This window comes from Nomascus leucogenys, chromosome 8 (genome assembly GCF_006542625.1).
Source record: "Nomascus leucogenys isolate Asia chromosome 8, Asia_NLE_v1, whole genome shotgun sequence".
NCBI classification, from domain to species: domain Eukaryota; kingdom Metazoa; phylum Chordata; class Mammalia; order Primates; family Hylobatidae; genus Nomascus; species Nomascus leucogenys.
The window spans coordinates 87,951,876-87,967,031 of record NC_044388.1 but is presented as its reverse complement, the minus strand read 5'-3'; the positions used below and the strand labels follow the sequence as shown (position 1 = coordinate 87,967,031).

General features: G+C 40.4%; 1 protein-coding gene across 1 annotated transcript in view; it reads right to left on the bottom strand.

Moving 5' to 3' along the window:
- UGCG (UDP-glucose ceramide glucosyltransferase) overlaps positions 1–15,156 on the bottom strand; it is a 38,341-nt gene that overhangs the window by 12,562 nt on the left and 10,623 nt on the right. Inside the window, exons 2-3 of the mRNA XM_003264001.3 lie at positions 8,010–8,151; positions 127–229 (exon numbers count right to left, since the gene is read on the bottom strand). Of these exons, the coding sequence (XP_003264049.1) occupies positions 127–229; positions 8,010–8,151 (245 nt within the window). The remainder of the gene's footprint in view (positions 1–126; positions 230–8,009; positions 8,152–15,156) is intronic.

Here is a 15,156-nt window from a genome sequence, read left to right as displayed (position 1 = left end):
TTTCAGTACTCCAACAAACATATTTAAAACAAACATGGCTAACACCTTAATCTTCAGCTCAATGCAGAGATTACTGATACTTAATACTATCAATGGAAAATGGTTACTACAGAATTTGTTACTTACCTATAAACAATCTAGCATCAACATTTGGATATTTTCCAAGAAGCTTCTTACATACATCAATGGCTGGATCATCATGATCTTGTACACAAAGGAGCACTTCATACTAGTCAAAAAGCATTGTATGTAAATTAAATTCTTTAAAAAAATAAGCACTTACTAGCATGTATTGATTAAACAAAAAGCACAGGAAGAAACAAGCAATTGTATTATGCAAAGTTTTAAAAGAGAGCATTCACAATGGATGCAAACACTTATGATAACAAGTGTTACTTTAATGGAGTGAAGCTTCTAATTAGGAGCCTAAGCAGAAGAAATAAGGAAGAGACTGGCAGTGCCCACAATTGCAGTCTTGCCATTCCCAGACAGGAATCTCCTAGGAATTAACTGGATCTCAAGCTTGTCAATGGCCATCATTACTGAAGACACACTAACTGCTCACAGGGTGCCTAGCAGAGTAAAAAGTGACATCAAAAGAACCAAAATAAACATACCCTCTCTCTAGAAGCGTTGTCTCTACACTTAATATTATTTCATGAAGGTACAACAAATTTCATATAAAATTCCATTATAATAAATTTAAAGGGTCCTTCCAAATTCATCACATGAAAAGGACAAAGATTACACTTTTTTGTTTCATAACTTTTTGAAACAAAACAGAATTTGATTTGAATGGACATTTACTATCTTGAAATGCATGCTTAGCCTTGTAACTATGAAAATACCCACAACTTTATTTTGCCCAGTGCTATGTTTAGATTTTTAACAGTAAATTAAGAAAGGCATTTCTTAACACTTGCCTAGCTGTGACAAAATTACCCTGGGGCTGGGCACGGTGGCTCATGCCTGTAATCCCAGCACTTTGGGAGGTCAAGGTGGGAAGACTGCTTGAGCCTAGGAGTTCGAGAGCAGCCTGGGCAAAAAGGGGAGGCCCTGTCTCTACAAAAAGTTTTAAAAATTAGTTGGGCATGGTGAGGCATGCCTGTGGTCCCAGCTACTTGGGAGGCTGAGGTGGGAGGATTGCTTGAGCCCAGAAGGTGGAGGCTGCAGTGAGCCGAAGACTGCACCACTACGTTTCAGCCTGGGAAACAGTGAGACCCTGTCTCAAAAAAAAAAAAAAAAAAAAAAAAAAAAAAAAAAAAAAAAAAAAAAAATCACCCTGGGGCATTCATTTTAAAAAGAGAATTGGACCCTATTTTAGACTTTTGAGTCAGAATCTCTGGGGTGATCTGACATGCAGCCAGATTTATAAAATCCTGAACTGAACCCCTAAATTTCCATTAACGACTCATTTTTTTTTTTTTTTTGGAGACAGAGTCTTACTGTCGCCCAGGCTGGAGTGCAGTGGCATGATCTCGGCTCACTGCAACCTCCACCTCCTGGGTTCAATCGATTCTCCTGCCGCAGCCTCCCAAGCAGGAGTAGCTGGGACTACAGATGCCTGCCACCATGTCCGGCTAATATTTATATTTTAAGTAGAGACGGAGTTTCATTGGCCAGGCTGGTCTCGAACTCGTGACCTTGTGATCTGCTTGCCTCTGCCTCCCAAAGTGCTGGGATTACAGGCGTGAGCCACCACGCTCAGCCAACAACTAAATTTTTAAAGTATTTGTCCTTAACATACAAAAATACTACTCTATTATTTGTAGGATATGTATTCTGAGTAGTGATTTTTTTTTCCAGAAGTGGTAATAAATTCATGTTGACTCAATGAAGAAATTTCCTACCAAATCTTTTCTAAAACTGGTTGAACGGCCAGGTACGGCGGCTCATGCCTGTAATCCCAGCACCTCAGGAAGCCAAGGCTGCTGGATCACTTGAGGTCAGGTTTTTGAGACCAGCCTGGAAACATGGTGAAACCCTGTTTCTACTAAAAATACAAAAAATTGGCCAAGTGTAGTGGCACGCGCCTGTAATCCCAGCTACTTGGGAGACTGAGGCAGGAGAATCACTTGAACCCAGGAGGCGGAGACTGAAGTGAGCCCAGATCACGCCACTGCACTCCAGCCTGGGCGACAGAGCGAGACTCCATCTCAAAAAACAAAACAAAACAAAACGACGACAACATAAAACTGGTTGAACATTTTTAAGCACAGAAGGGAGGTTAATTATGTCCATGAAAACATAACAAAGCTAACTAACTCAAGAGAACAACAAAGTCTGTTATATTTACTTCCACTGATAAGCATACACAAGTAAAAAGTAGAAATAAAATGTTTATAGTGCCTGTGAGCATAACAATTGTTTGCCCACTACCTATAATCTCAGCAAAAATTGCCAATAAAAAAATTTGTGGGCCGGGTGTGGTAGCTCAAGCCTGTAATCTCAGCACTTTGGAGGGTGGGGCGGGTGGATCACCTGTCAGGAGTTCGAGGCCAGCCTGACCAACATGGTGAAACCCCGTCTCTACTAAAAATGCAATAATTAGCAGGCCTGGTGGCACACGCCTGTAATCACAGCTACTTGGGAAGCTGAGGCAGGAGAATCTTCTGAACCTGGGAGGCGGAGGGAGGTTGCAGTGAGCCGAGATTGCGCCACTGTACTCCAGCCTGGGCAACAAGAGTGAAACTCCGTCTTGGGGAAAAAATAAAAATAAAAATAAAAGAAATTTGCAGTTGATCACAAAAGAACCAAGACTAAGGTTAATGAAGAAGGTTTAGCTAATAAGATTTTTTGTCAAATGAAAAACATGTTTTCTTAATAATTAAGTTGATGAGGAAAACAATGTATATTTTCCTCATACTTTCTACCTACCTACTGCTGTTATTATATATTCTATCCAATATCTACCTCTAATGATGACTGACGAAAATTGCCACTCAAGAGGTACTGAAACCAACTTGACAGTTACCTGGTCTCCAGAGACCAGATAAAAATCTGAAAATGGAAAGGGCCCTACTTCTACCATCCTCCTGAGATTTCCTTAAGAGCTGACTCTAAGTCACAGAAAGTGTCAGTCAGCCTCCCATCCAGACTCTCAAAACAATGTTTGGCTGAGCCACCAAAAAGGTGATGACCTTCACAATAACGATTAGAGAGGTTAAGTGACTTTTGAAACGGCAAAAGTAACAATGAGCTTTCCTACTATAGGAGGCTGCTCAGCCAGGTTTGCTCTAAAGAGTTCCTTGTTTTTCCAAACATAGCATAGTTTCTTTTTTTTTTTTTTTTTTTTTTTTTTTTTTTTTGATATGGAGTCTTGCTCTGTCACCCAGGCTGGAGTGCAGTGGCGCGATCTCGGCTCACTGCAACCTCCGCCTCCCGGGTTCACGCCACTCTCCTGCCTCAGCCTCCCGAGGAGCTGGGACTACAGGCGCCTGCCACCACACCCGGCTAATGTTTTGTATTTTCGTTTAGTAGAGACAGAGTTTCACCGTGCTAGCCAGGATGGTCTCGATCTCCTGACCTCGTGATCTGCCTGCCTCGGCCTCCCAAAGTGCTGGGATTACAGGCTTGAGCTACCGCGCCCAGCCAGCATAGTTTCTTTAATGCTTTTTTTTTTGAGACAGGGTCTTTCACTGTCACCCAGGCTGGAGTGCAGTGGCGTGATCTTGGCTCACTATAGCCTCAACTTCCCAGGCTCAAGCAATCCTCCCACCTCAGCCTCCCTAGTAGCTGGGACTATAGGTGTGCACCACCACACTCGGCTAATTTTTGTATTTTTAGTACAGACGATGAGCTGGTCTTGAACGCTTGTGCTCAAGTGATCTGCCCACCTCAGCCTCCTAAAGTGCTGGTATTATAGGCATAAGCCACTATGCCCAGCCTTCAATGCTTTTTTAATGCTATTTTGTAAGTACGAGTACATATGATGAAAGGAAATGTTTATAAGTAATACAATTCCATAAAGTACAATAAAAAACTAATCTTAGCTTTTATTTTCCCCAGCAAGAGGAAACTTTGTAAAAATATAGTACTAGAAATATACTCAATGGGAAGAAAAATGCTATACTAGTGTTAAGTAGGGAGGTTATAAGTAAGGGAGGTACAGTCTGCCTTTATTCAGATGCAAGGTTTAAAGTTTTAATTTTTATTGATTACACTGCTTAAACATAATTTTTAATTAAAAACAAATACTTTCTAATTAGCCAGAGTGTAAATGAGACTCATATTCATATTATCCAAAAAAAGGTTCAGACTCAAATACATAGTAAGATTCACTTGTTTTTGATATTGGAAATTACACCAAATTGGAGGCAGCATTCCAGGTATTTTCAAAAGTATCAGATTTTAATCAGGAATCATTTCTTGGCTATCAGCTCTGTGTCTTCACAATTTGATCAGATATTTCATTTGCTAAGAATCCCTGTATTAAAATTGTTAAATCAGGCCAGGCACGGTGGCTCACACCTGTAATCCCAGCACTTTGGGAGGCTGAGGTGGGGGGATCAACTGAGGTCAGGAGTTCAAGACCAGCCTGGCCAACATGATGAAATCCTCTCTCTACTAAAAATACAAAAATTAGCCAGGGGTAGTGCCATGCGCCTGTAATCCCAGCTTCTCGGGAGGCTGACACAGGAGAATTGCTTGAATCCAGGAGGCGGAAGTTGCAGTGAGCCGAGATTGTGGCATTGTACTCCAGCCTGGGTGACAGAGCAAGACTCTGCCTCAAAAGGAAAAAAAAAAAAAATCAATTCTATAATTGCAAAAAAGAAGAAAATATCATAGTTATGATAGGTTCACTGTTAATAACTCTGATAGTTAATTTAGGCATTCTTCACATGGCCAGAATTTACTGAAGTAAAGCCAGCAAGCCACTTTAGATGCAGATTATTGACTATTCTTGCTACTGCTTAATCTCTCCCCAAATCCCTTCTATGCTGGTGACAAATGAGTGTTCAATGTTGTGGAAAATGAACCGCATCACCTTTTCATTATTTTATGTTTTCCCAAGGAATGAGTATCAGTATAAAAGTAGATTTGTAAGATGTATACAGCACAGAGGTCTTTCAGGGCAACTAGTCTAGTCTCACCAAAATTGAAACCTAGAAATTCAGAGCAAGTACCAGTAGTAGCAAATTTTCTTGCACATGTCCAAAATTCAGTAAAATTTTAAAACTTCAACATGTTTTATTATTTTCCCCCAAATGGCCTATGATAGTCCCAATCGAATATTAGAAGAGAAAGTTATGTCCAAAATGAAAATATTTCCATAATCTGGTAAAACGACGTTCACACCAGGCAAAATGCAAACATGAAAGGGCACTGCGCCTGGCAGTCACGTAAATGTTTATTTTGTGTCTCCTTGACTTTTTGGTGACACAAATGCCTTGTCTGTTCACACTCAGATATGCGTGATTTCAGTGGTTTAACTTTAGTCTCCCGTGGAACATTTGCCATTGTAGTTGGTTTTTACAAAGTAAATAAAATGCTGTGAGATCAAATATTTCCCTTAGATTGCAGGTACTTTGCACTTCTCCTCTGCTTTCCAAACTTTCTATTTATACAGCTAAATATACTTTTATAATTAGAAAATAAAATTCTGTACTAACAAAGAATAATCTGCAGATGCTCTTCTTCATTTTACAATGAATGTCAAAATAGCTTTCTCCTCAACCCACTTAAGTAACTAAATGGAAAAAGAACTACTACTCTAAGTGAAAACAAGAGCTCTTGAGATCATTCTAAACTGTAATTTTCAAAACAATTTTTTATTTCAATTTTTTAGTTTTTTTTTGAAGGTGGGTTCTCACTGTGTTGCCCAGGCTGGTCTTGAACACCTGGCCTCAAGCAATCCTCCCGCCTCAGCCTCCCAAAGTGCTGGGATTACAAGCAGAAGCCACTATGCCTGGCCAAAATCTTCATTCACAAGAAATCAGTTATGGGGTCATTAGAAATGTTCATAATCAATGGATACATATATCCCTGGGGTTACTTTTAAAAATTCTTTCGGTAGGGCATGGTGGCTCACGTCTGTAATCCCAGCACTTTGGGAGGCTGAGGTGGGCGGACTGCTTGAGCCCAAGAGTTCAAGACCAGCCCTGGCAACATGGCAACACCCTCTACAAAAAATACAAAAATTATCTAGGTGTGGTAGCGCATGCCCATAGTCCCAGCTACTAGGTAGGGTGAGGTGGGAGGACCGCTTGAGCCTGGGAGGCCGAGGCTGCAGTGAGCCATGATTGTGCCACTGTGCTCCACCCTAGGTGACAAAGCAAGATACTGTCTTAAAAAAAAAAAAAATTCTTTCTACAACTAAACCCCTCACTAACTTCCTCCCTCAAGCATTTAAATCCCATGACTATCATCTCACAAGCATTACAACATAAAAATTCCATAACCAATTTTAAGAGTGGTTGAATGGGGAAAGTGGAAGAGGATGGTTAAAAAACTGAAATGTGAGATTAAGTTTCACAATGATAATGCATATGACTCTAAGCTATGCTCTAAGATTCATTCATAATCAATGAAAAATTTCTTTCATTTATAAACATTAATTCTCCTTTGCATTTACTTTTATGGAGCTTGAAAATCTTCCATTTTTCTTACTGCAAAGCTTATTTTACAATTAATTTTATTTATATCTTTCTTTCTGAATTACAAAAGGCTAAGTTTTACATTTTTTAGTTTGAAGAAACAAGTATATATAATATCTTATTTTTTTAATTATATATTTAATTGAAGTTAACACGTATTTAATTTAAATATCTAAAATTATTAAACATATAAACACACAGAAACTAGAACATACAATTTTTTTGCTTCAAAACAGCTTCCAATACTCTAAAATTGGTTTCTAAACTCCAAAACTCCAAAGCAATAATGTAAAAACACTAAAAATACAACTGAATGATACTCATGTCTACCTACTTAATAAGTGCTGCATTAAGGCTATCACATCTGTGTCTTCTCTATTCTTTTCATTGGTGCTACCGAGAAAAATAAAGGCTAAAAGAAAAGAAATAAGAGCATGAAAACCAGTCACCATGAGAAGTGTAGTGTGCATATCATCTTCCTTCTGACTATTTGAGCTACCCTGTCCAAAAAAATTAAGAGGGACGACTCTCCCAGTAGCAAAAATAGCTATGGAAAAACTGAGGCAATAGGGTAAAAATTGAGGCAAGTGAATAGAGACCGCAAAGGGAAAACTAAACTGTAGTGAAGTCAAGTGGGTAGAAGCTTAAAGACACATTCTTCTCACAAGTGATCTGTTACCACCAAAATGCCCTTTCAAAAGCAGTCTCAGGCAATTTAATACAAAGCTGCTGTAAAGCTAAGTACAAAAATCAAAGAATATTAAGTTATCCTAAGAAACTACAGGTGGACTACTAAAGCAAAGTGATAAAAAGAATACTTTCATCTCAAGAAAACTAAGTTCTCCAATTAAGGGAGTACACTGAGTTTATAGATATACAGATTATACAGATAAATGGTATAAGCAATACAATTAACTATTAAAATCAGAACAGTAAGGAAATTAAAAATGAGGTAAGATGAAACCCTACCTTACCACTAATTGTAATCTATTCTTGGCTCAAAGCCAGTTTCTCTGGGGAAGTCACGTTTAGTTCTGGCTATGTACTGCAACCCATTTCAGACCACTAACACTGCTTTCTCCCTCTCCTTGTCTCCTCTTCCTATTGTTCATGTCCAACTCTTGTGGAAGAAAATTTTTATTTTCAAACTACCAGGCACTTGACAATGCCTGAGTTTCAGCAGGTTTACTCAGGGATCTCTACTTCACACGGACATATAGGTGGTTAGAAAGGGAATTTACACCCCTTCCTCAACCCTATTTCTGTTCTGTGATGATTACTACTAAAGCTTATATTTTATGAGGCCAAAATCATCATGAATTTTTAATACTTCACCTTATACAGTGTTAAAATCCCTAAATGTTTATCATGAGGGGAACAAAACAAAACAAAAAACCGTAACACTGTACTTACTTTGGGATAATCCAATTCGAAGAATGTTTCCAGGTTGTTGATTAAGTTAGGATCTACCCCTTTCAGTGGTTTCAGAAGAGACACACCTGGGAGCTTGCTATAAGGCTGTTTGTCAGTTGCCTTCTTGTTGAGGTGTAATCGGCTAAAAAGCAAATGATACAAAAATTATTTCTATAGAATACATAAGTGTCAAATCAAAGCACTGACAAGCTATCAATAAATCACTAAATTCTAAGTTAAGATTTTTAAAAGTTGACATCTTTCTAAAAGAAGATCCAAACATGAAGGGAAGTAGAACCAGGTAAGCATGGCTTTGAATGCAGCCCAACACAAATTCATAAACTTTCTTAAAACATTATGAGATCTTCTGCGATTTTTTAAAGCTCATCAGCTATTGTTAGTGTATTTTATATGTGACCCAAGACAATTATTCTTCTTCCAATGTGACCGAGGGAAGACAAAAGATTGAATACCCGTGATGTACTCTCTGACTATTGCTGTAGTCACAGAACTATGCCAGGCATAGCGCAAGCATTTCAATAAAATACATGGTGAAGAAATGAATGGCAGTGTTAGCCCAAAGATTAACTCCTCTTCCTCTTAAATTGCCAGCGAAGTGGCCACAGAACTATAAAAACAGGTAAAATAAAACTCCGTCTGCAGCAGAAAATTACGAAAGGATAACCAGAACTTTCTGAGAAATTTCTCTGCAGTGGAATAATACACAGTTAAAAGAAGTGTCAAGCAGTCTGCATGGCAAGCAAGATAATGGGACAACTGGAACTCCCAATATTAATAAGGTCTGAATGGCAGGGGTAGAACAGAAGGAAACTGAAAGTAAGAAAAAAACTCAATGATGAGAAAAATGTCTATTAATGACACTGGAAGATATACCAGTGCCACCAGTTCATAGATAAGTGACCAAATGGCCAAAGTTCTCACTGCTGGTCCATTGCAAGGATGCTGCAGCACAGCAGGGCTCCTAATGAAAGAAGCAATGCCACCCGGGTGTGGTGGCTCACGCCTGTGTAATCCCAGCACTTTGGGAGGCCAAGGCAGGTGGATCACTTGAGGTCAGGAGTTCGAGACCAGCCTGGCCAACACAGTGAAACCCCATCTCTACTAAAAAAAAAAAAAAAAAAAAAAAAAAAATTAGCTGGGCGTGGTGGTGGGTGCCTATAATCCCAGCTACTCGGGAGGCTGAGGCAGAAGAATCGCTTGAACCCAGGGGGTGGAGGTTGCAGTGAGCCAAGATTGTGCCGCTGCACTCCAGCCTGGGCGACAGAGTGAGACTGTCTCAAAAAAAAGAAAGAAGCAATGCCAGAGAAGACAGAACGTGCCCCAGTTAACATCAGGCTGTCACAACAAGATGCCATTCAATACCGTGGTGAAGTTTCTAAAGGAAGCCACTGAAGGCTTCCTCCTACTTCTCGTAAATACGTGACAAGTACTTCTCATAAACAAGTCTCCAAGCATTCGACAGTAATTAGACACTAGAACAATCATGGGTCCATCTGCAAGATATTCTAAGAGACATGTTCTTCTACATTTTAACATCTCTGACCATCAATGGTACCTTACAATTGCTGCCAGCCAGATGGCAGCTCTGACTTACTGTGAAAATCAACCAATGAGAACTTCTAGATGATCAAAAAATACTTGCATCAATGCATTTTGATTTGATAAAATCCACTATTAAAATTGGGAAAGACTTTTGGAGGGACAACAGTACCACCACCCAGACCACTTAGCCACGGGCTTGGTCTCTAAGGCAGGTGTGTGCTGTAGCAAACATCTAATGTTTTAGATAAAGTCATACAGTTTTACACACACATGCACACACGCATGCACACACACACCAGGTCTACAATGGAAAAACTTTAAAACCAACGAGAAATTTAAAGAACAGGGTGGTATCAATTTCTGATACACCAAGTACCAGAAAATACTGGAGCACCATCTATCGCAGTGCTATTCAAAGTGTGGTCTGGTCCAGCATTGCTTTTTACTGGTTTGCAAGTGAGAAACAATTGAGTGAAACCTTTTAGAAACTTGTATAGCAATTTAACATTGCCATGACATCAAGCATGTGATCAGCAATTTATTTTTATTGTAGTTTACCAAAGTATTGTATCATGGCAGATTGGAATTTTTTTTTTAAGACAGTTTTGCTCTGCCACCCAGGCTGGAGTGCAGTGGTGCGATCTCAGCTACTGCAACCTTCGCCTCCCGGGTTCAAATGAATCCCCTGCCTCAGCCTCTCAAGTAGCTGGGATTACAGGCATGCAACACCATGCCCAGCTAACTTTTTGTATTTTTATTAGACACAGAGTTTCATCATGTTGGCCAGGCTGGTCTCGAACTCCTGATCTTAAGTGATCTGCCCACCTCGGCCTCCCAAAGTGCTGGGATTACAGGTGTGAGCCACCATACCCAGCCAGATTGGAAAATTTTAAAGAACAACTGCTTTGCCATAGATAGTTTGGAAAATATTGCTCTACAGAGTTCATCTGGAGGACCAGACAGGCAAAACCATGACCTAAAATGCATATAACCACAAAAGTGATCATTATTCTATTGCTAACAAAATAGCAGACTAGATGCCTGAAACCCACCGGGTAAAGAACATCTAGACTGCTGGGGAAAAAAAATTTATATTACACAATTAATTGATTGAACAGGATATATACATATGAGACAGGGTCTTGCTCTGTTGCTCAGGCTGGCATGCAGTGGTGTAATTATCTGCATCTCCCAGGCTCAAGCGATCCTGCCACTTTAGCCTCCCCAGTAGCTAGGATGACAGGTACACGCCACCACACCAGGCTAATTTTTTTTTTTTTTTTATGGAGATGGAGTCTCACTATATTGCCCAGGCTGGTCTTGAACTCCTAGGCTCAAAGAATCCTCCAGCCTTGGCTTCTCAAAGTGCTGGGATTACAGGCATGAGCCACCACGTTTAGCCTCTGAACTGGTAATATACTGATATAGCTCAAATCACTAAAAATATTAAAAGGGTCTGATAAAAGAAATCTGTCACCACTGCCCCGCCATCTGCCTGTTTCCATTACTGCTTCCCCAGCATTACTAGTTTCTTGTCCTTCCAGAGGTTTTAAAAATGCATATACAAGTCCAAATATATGCACACATTTATGGTATATATGAATTATATATGTACATGTTCATAAACTTTTCTCTCTTCCTTTTTAATACAAGCGTAGTAAAAGCATGTTTTAAAATACATAATTGAACCGTTAGGAAAATAAAGAAGAGTCTCTAAGGTCAGAAGTGAGAAAAAAGTCTCTCAGGGACCGAGTGCTAGAGTCCATGCTTGCCTCCTGACCATCTATTGGTTCTTGGTGACCTGGAGATGGAGAGAAGCCTGAGATAAGAATGACAGGACAACTGTTCTGAGAGCCTTGTGTAAATCTGGACTCCCTGAAAGGCAAGCAGAAAAATCCTGGTCCATAGAGGGAAGGTGCGGATGCTCTCTATCTTGGATTCAGTCCTCAGTGAAACAGAATAAAAGAAAAAAGTCTTGGCCAGGCACAGTGGCTCATGCCTGCAATCCCAGCACTTTCAAAGGTGGAGGCAGGTGGATCACTTGAGGTCAGGAGTTTGAGACCAGCCTGGTCAACATGGTGAAACTCCGTCTCTACTAAAAAATACAAAATATGGCCAGGCATGGTGGTGTGCACCTGTGGTCCCGGCTACTTGGAAGGCTGAGATATGAGAATCCCTTGAACCTGGGAGGCAGAGGCTGCGATAAGCTGAGACTGCGCCACTGCACCTCAGCGTGGGCAACAGAGCGAGACTTCATCTCAAACAAAAACAAAAACAAAAAAGAAAAAAGTCTTCTTGGAGAACACCTCACCAGGTGGGTTTGGGCCAAGAATGCAACCTCCCTGTGTACCTGAACAAAACCCAAGAGAAGGAAATGAGGGAAATCATCATATATGACCACAAATAACATGAAAAGAACCACACAAGTTCTAGAAATGACAGTTACGATCACTGACATCAGAAACTCAAAAGACAAGTAATAGAGAATCTTGCATACTCACAGTTTACAAAAGAATTGGAATCTAGATTAGAAGAAGCTACCCAGAATGCAGCCCAGAGAGAGGGCCAGGCAAAGACACAGAAATCATGAAAAAGTTTGAGATGTGGATGACAGAATAAGAAGGTCTAAAATCCTAGTGATTTTTATCTGTTGGTCCCACTGTGTGATCCTTAAGTGCTATTAAACTACCAAAACATGCAGGTCAAGTGCTGGCCAAGTAAGAGAGAAACCTGGCCCACTAATAATCTCAGTGCCTGTGGCAAGGCTTTAGATCAAAAACAGCAGCAACGAAGATCATCTAAGCTGTACCGAATAGTCTAGAGGCGATTACATTTTGGTAAAGTTTAGAGTAGATCCTACTTTTCCCTTCTCCCAAGATGTTTTACTTTAAATACCATTAGATACACCTCCTCCTTTGAAGAACTTTTCGTGTCGAGAATGCAGTATTTTATCACAGATTCATTCTGACTCTCCCAACAGCTACAAATTCCTCTCTAGGTTTATGGATGAAGAGAATTGTTAAGTACTGTATCTGAAATTTCTACTCAAAATAAGCCAGACTATATCACGGGGCCTTTAAAAAATGTATTTGTGCCTCCCCTCTGTCCCTGTCTTTCTCTAATGTTTTCTTTCCAAAACCCAACGGGTTTGTTGTGTACCCCCTAGGGTACAAGATCCTACCTTGCAGAATACTGTTTTGACTTACATAATGCAACCAACAAAGCCACGTGGTACAAATTACTTGAAATGTTTGTCAAAACAATAAAAGAATATCCATTAAGTCACCAAATAAACAAAACACCTCTAGCACTGGGCTCAGCACACAGTGGTACTCCATGACTACTTTGCAGTCACTTACTGAACAACATCTTTAGAGCCCCAAATGTACACTAGTCATTATCATCTGCACTGGAATGCAACAAGCAACAGGTGAATTCCCTACCGTCAAGGAGCTGTGGCTTAATGGGGAAGTTGGGTTGCACATCTTCTCCTTACAAAACTCTTAAAGATGTCAACACAGCTTTGCTCTGGAGAATCGTTCCACAGGCGGAAACTGCCTTTGGCCATGACCAGTGTGTTGGAGGCCAATCTACAGATTTCTACACAGAAATCATGAAAGAGTTTGAGATGTGGATGACAGAATAAAAAGCTCTAAAATCCCAGTGATTTTTTTCAAAATTTTTTTTTAAGTCACAGTGATTTTTTTTCAAAAAATTTTTTAAAATCCCACTGTTTTTTTTCAAAATAAAGAAGAGTTTCCAAGGTCAGAAGTACCCTGGTGGGCTGGTGCAGTGGCTCATGCCTGTAATTCTAGCACTTTGGGAAGACGAGGCAGGCGGATCACTTGAGGTCAGGAGTTCAAGACCAGCCTGGCCAACATGGCAAAACCCCATCTCTACTAAAAATAGAAAAATTAGCTGGGCATGGTGGCACACGCCTGTAATTCCAGCTACTCGGGAAGCTGAGGCACAAGAATGACTTGAACCTGGGAGGCAGAGGTTGCAGTGAGCCGAAATCCGCACCACTGCACTCCAGCCTGTGTGAGACGGAGAGAGGGAGGGAGGGCACTGTGATCAATTGCCTAGTGTTTCAAAAGTGGCCTCGATCGTGGAGCACTTAAAGTGGGGCAGTATTATAAGTGGCTCGGACAGGGTCTTACAAGTTTTACTGGTTTCTAACCAGTTTTCCTTTTAGTGTCTCAGATCAGGGTTTCTGCATTTCCTAGACAGTATGAACTTGAGCCTATGATTCCTACACGTTGCACAAGCTTTCTCATGGGTGTCCATTTCCACCCTCAGCCTAGGGCAGACGACTTGCTTTCTAGGTTCTATACTGGGAATCCAGTTCTTACCTTCCTATAATGCATATGGCTTGCAGCCTTGACCTTTCTGTTGGGGAAGTGGTGTGGGGGAGTACTTTTTATTGATACATAATGTACATATTATAAAGTCACATGTAAGTACACAGCTCAAAGAATTTTCTCAAAGTGAAACTCTCATGTAACCAGTACCTAGATCAAAAAACAGTATTAGCAGAACCCCAGAAGTCCCCTCATGTCTCCTTCCACGTACTATGCTCCCCTCAAGGGTACTCACCGTCCTGACTCCTAACACTACAGACTAGTTTTGCTGGCTTTAAATTTTTATATAAATGGAATCTGTCTGGCCTCTTTGGGTTGCGTTATGTTTGTGAGATTCATCCATGTGTTACATTTAGCTATCATGTATTCACTCTTGTTACGGGATAGTTTTACTAATATACCACACTTTATCTACTTTCTGTTGATGGATATTTGGGTTGTTTACAGTTTGAGGTTATTATAACTAGTGTGCAGCATTGACTCTGTCCTCACACTAGTACTAAAAACCCTACTCTTTCCACCACCCCCCAAGCCTTCAACTTTTGGACAAGATGAAGAAACGCTAACTGGATTTACTCTCTCCCACCTGAAACAACCAAAAAATCAGAAAAATACAGGAGACAACAGTTTTGAAGATACTAGACATCAAGCAAAGGAAGATAGTGATTCCTATGACACAGAAAATAAGGTAGGCTGGGTGCGGTGGCTCATGCCTGTAATCCCAGCACTTTGGGAGGCCAAGATGGGAGGATAATTTGAGGTCAGGAGTTCGAGACCAGCCTGGCCAACATGGTGAAACCCTATCTCTTCTAAAAATACAAAAAATAATTAGCCAGGTGTGGTCTCACGTGCCTGTAATCCCAGCTACTAGGGAGGCTGAGGCAGGAGAATCACTTGAATCTGGGAGGCAGAGGTTGCAGTGAGCCAAGATCGCTCCACTGCACTCCAGCCTGGGCAACAGAGCAAGATTCCATCTCAAAAAAAGAAAAAAAAAAAAAGAAAACGAATTAAAGAGCTGGAGTCAAGAGTCCAGAAAAACAACAACATCCAGCACCCAACACGGTGAAATTCAAAATGTTTGGCATCTATTAAAAAATTTCCAAGCATGCAAAGAATCAGGAAAATATACCAATGAGAAAACATATCAATAAATTAAAACCCCACCGGGATTCAAATTAGCAGACCAGACCAACCCACTGCTTTGCATTCCCTCTTGGTTTCTG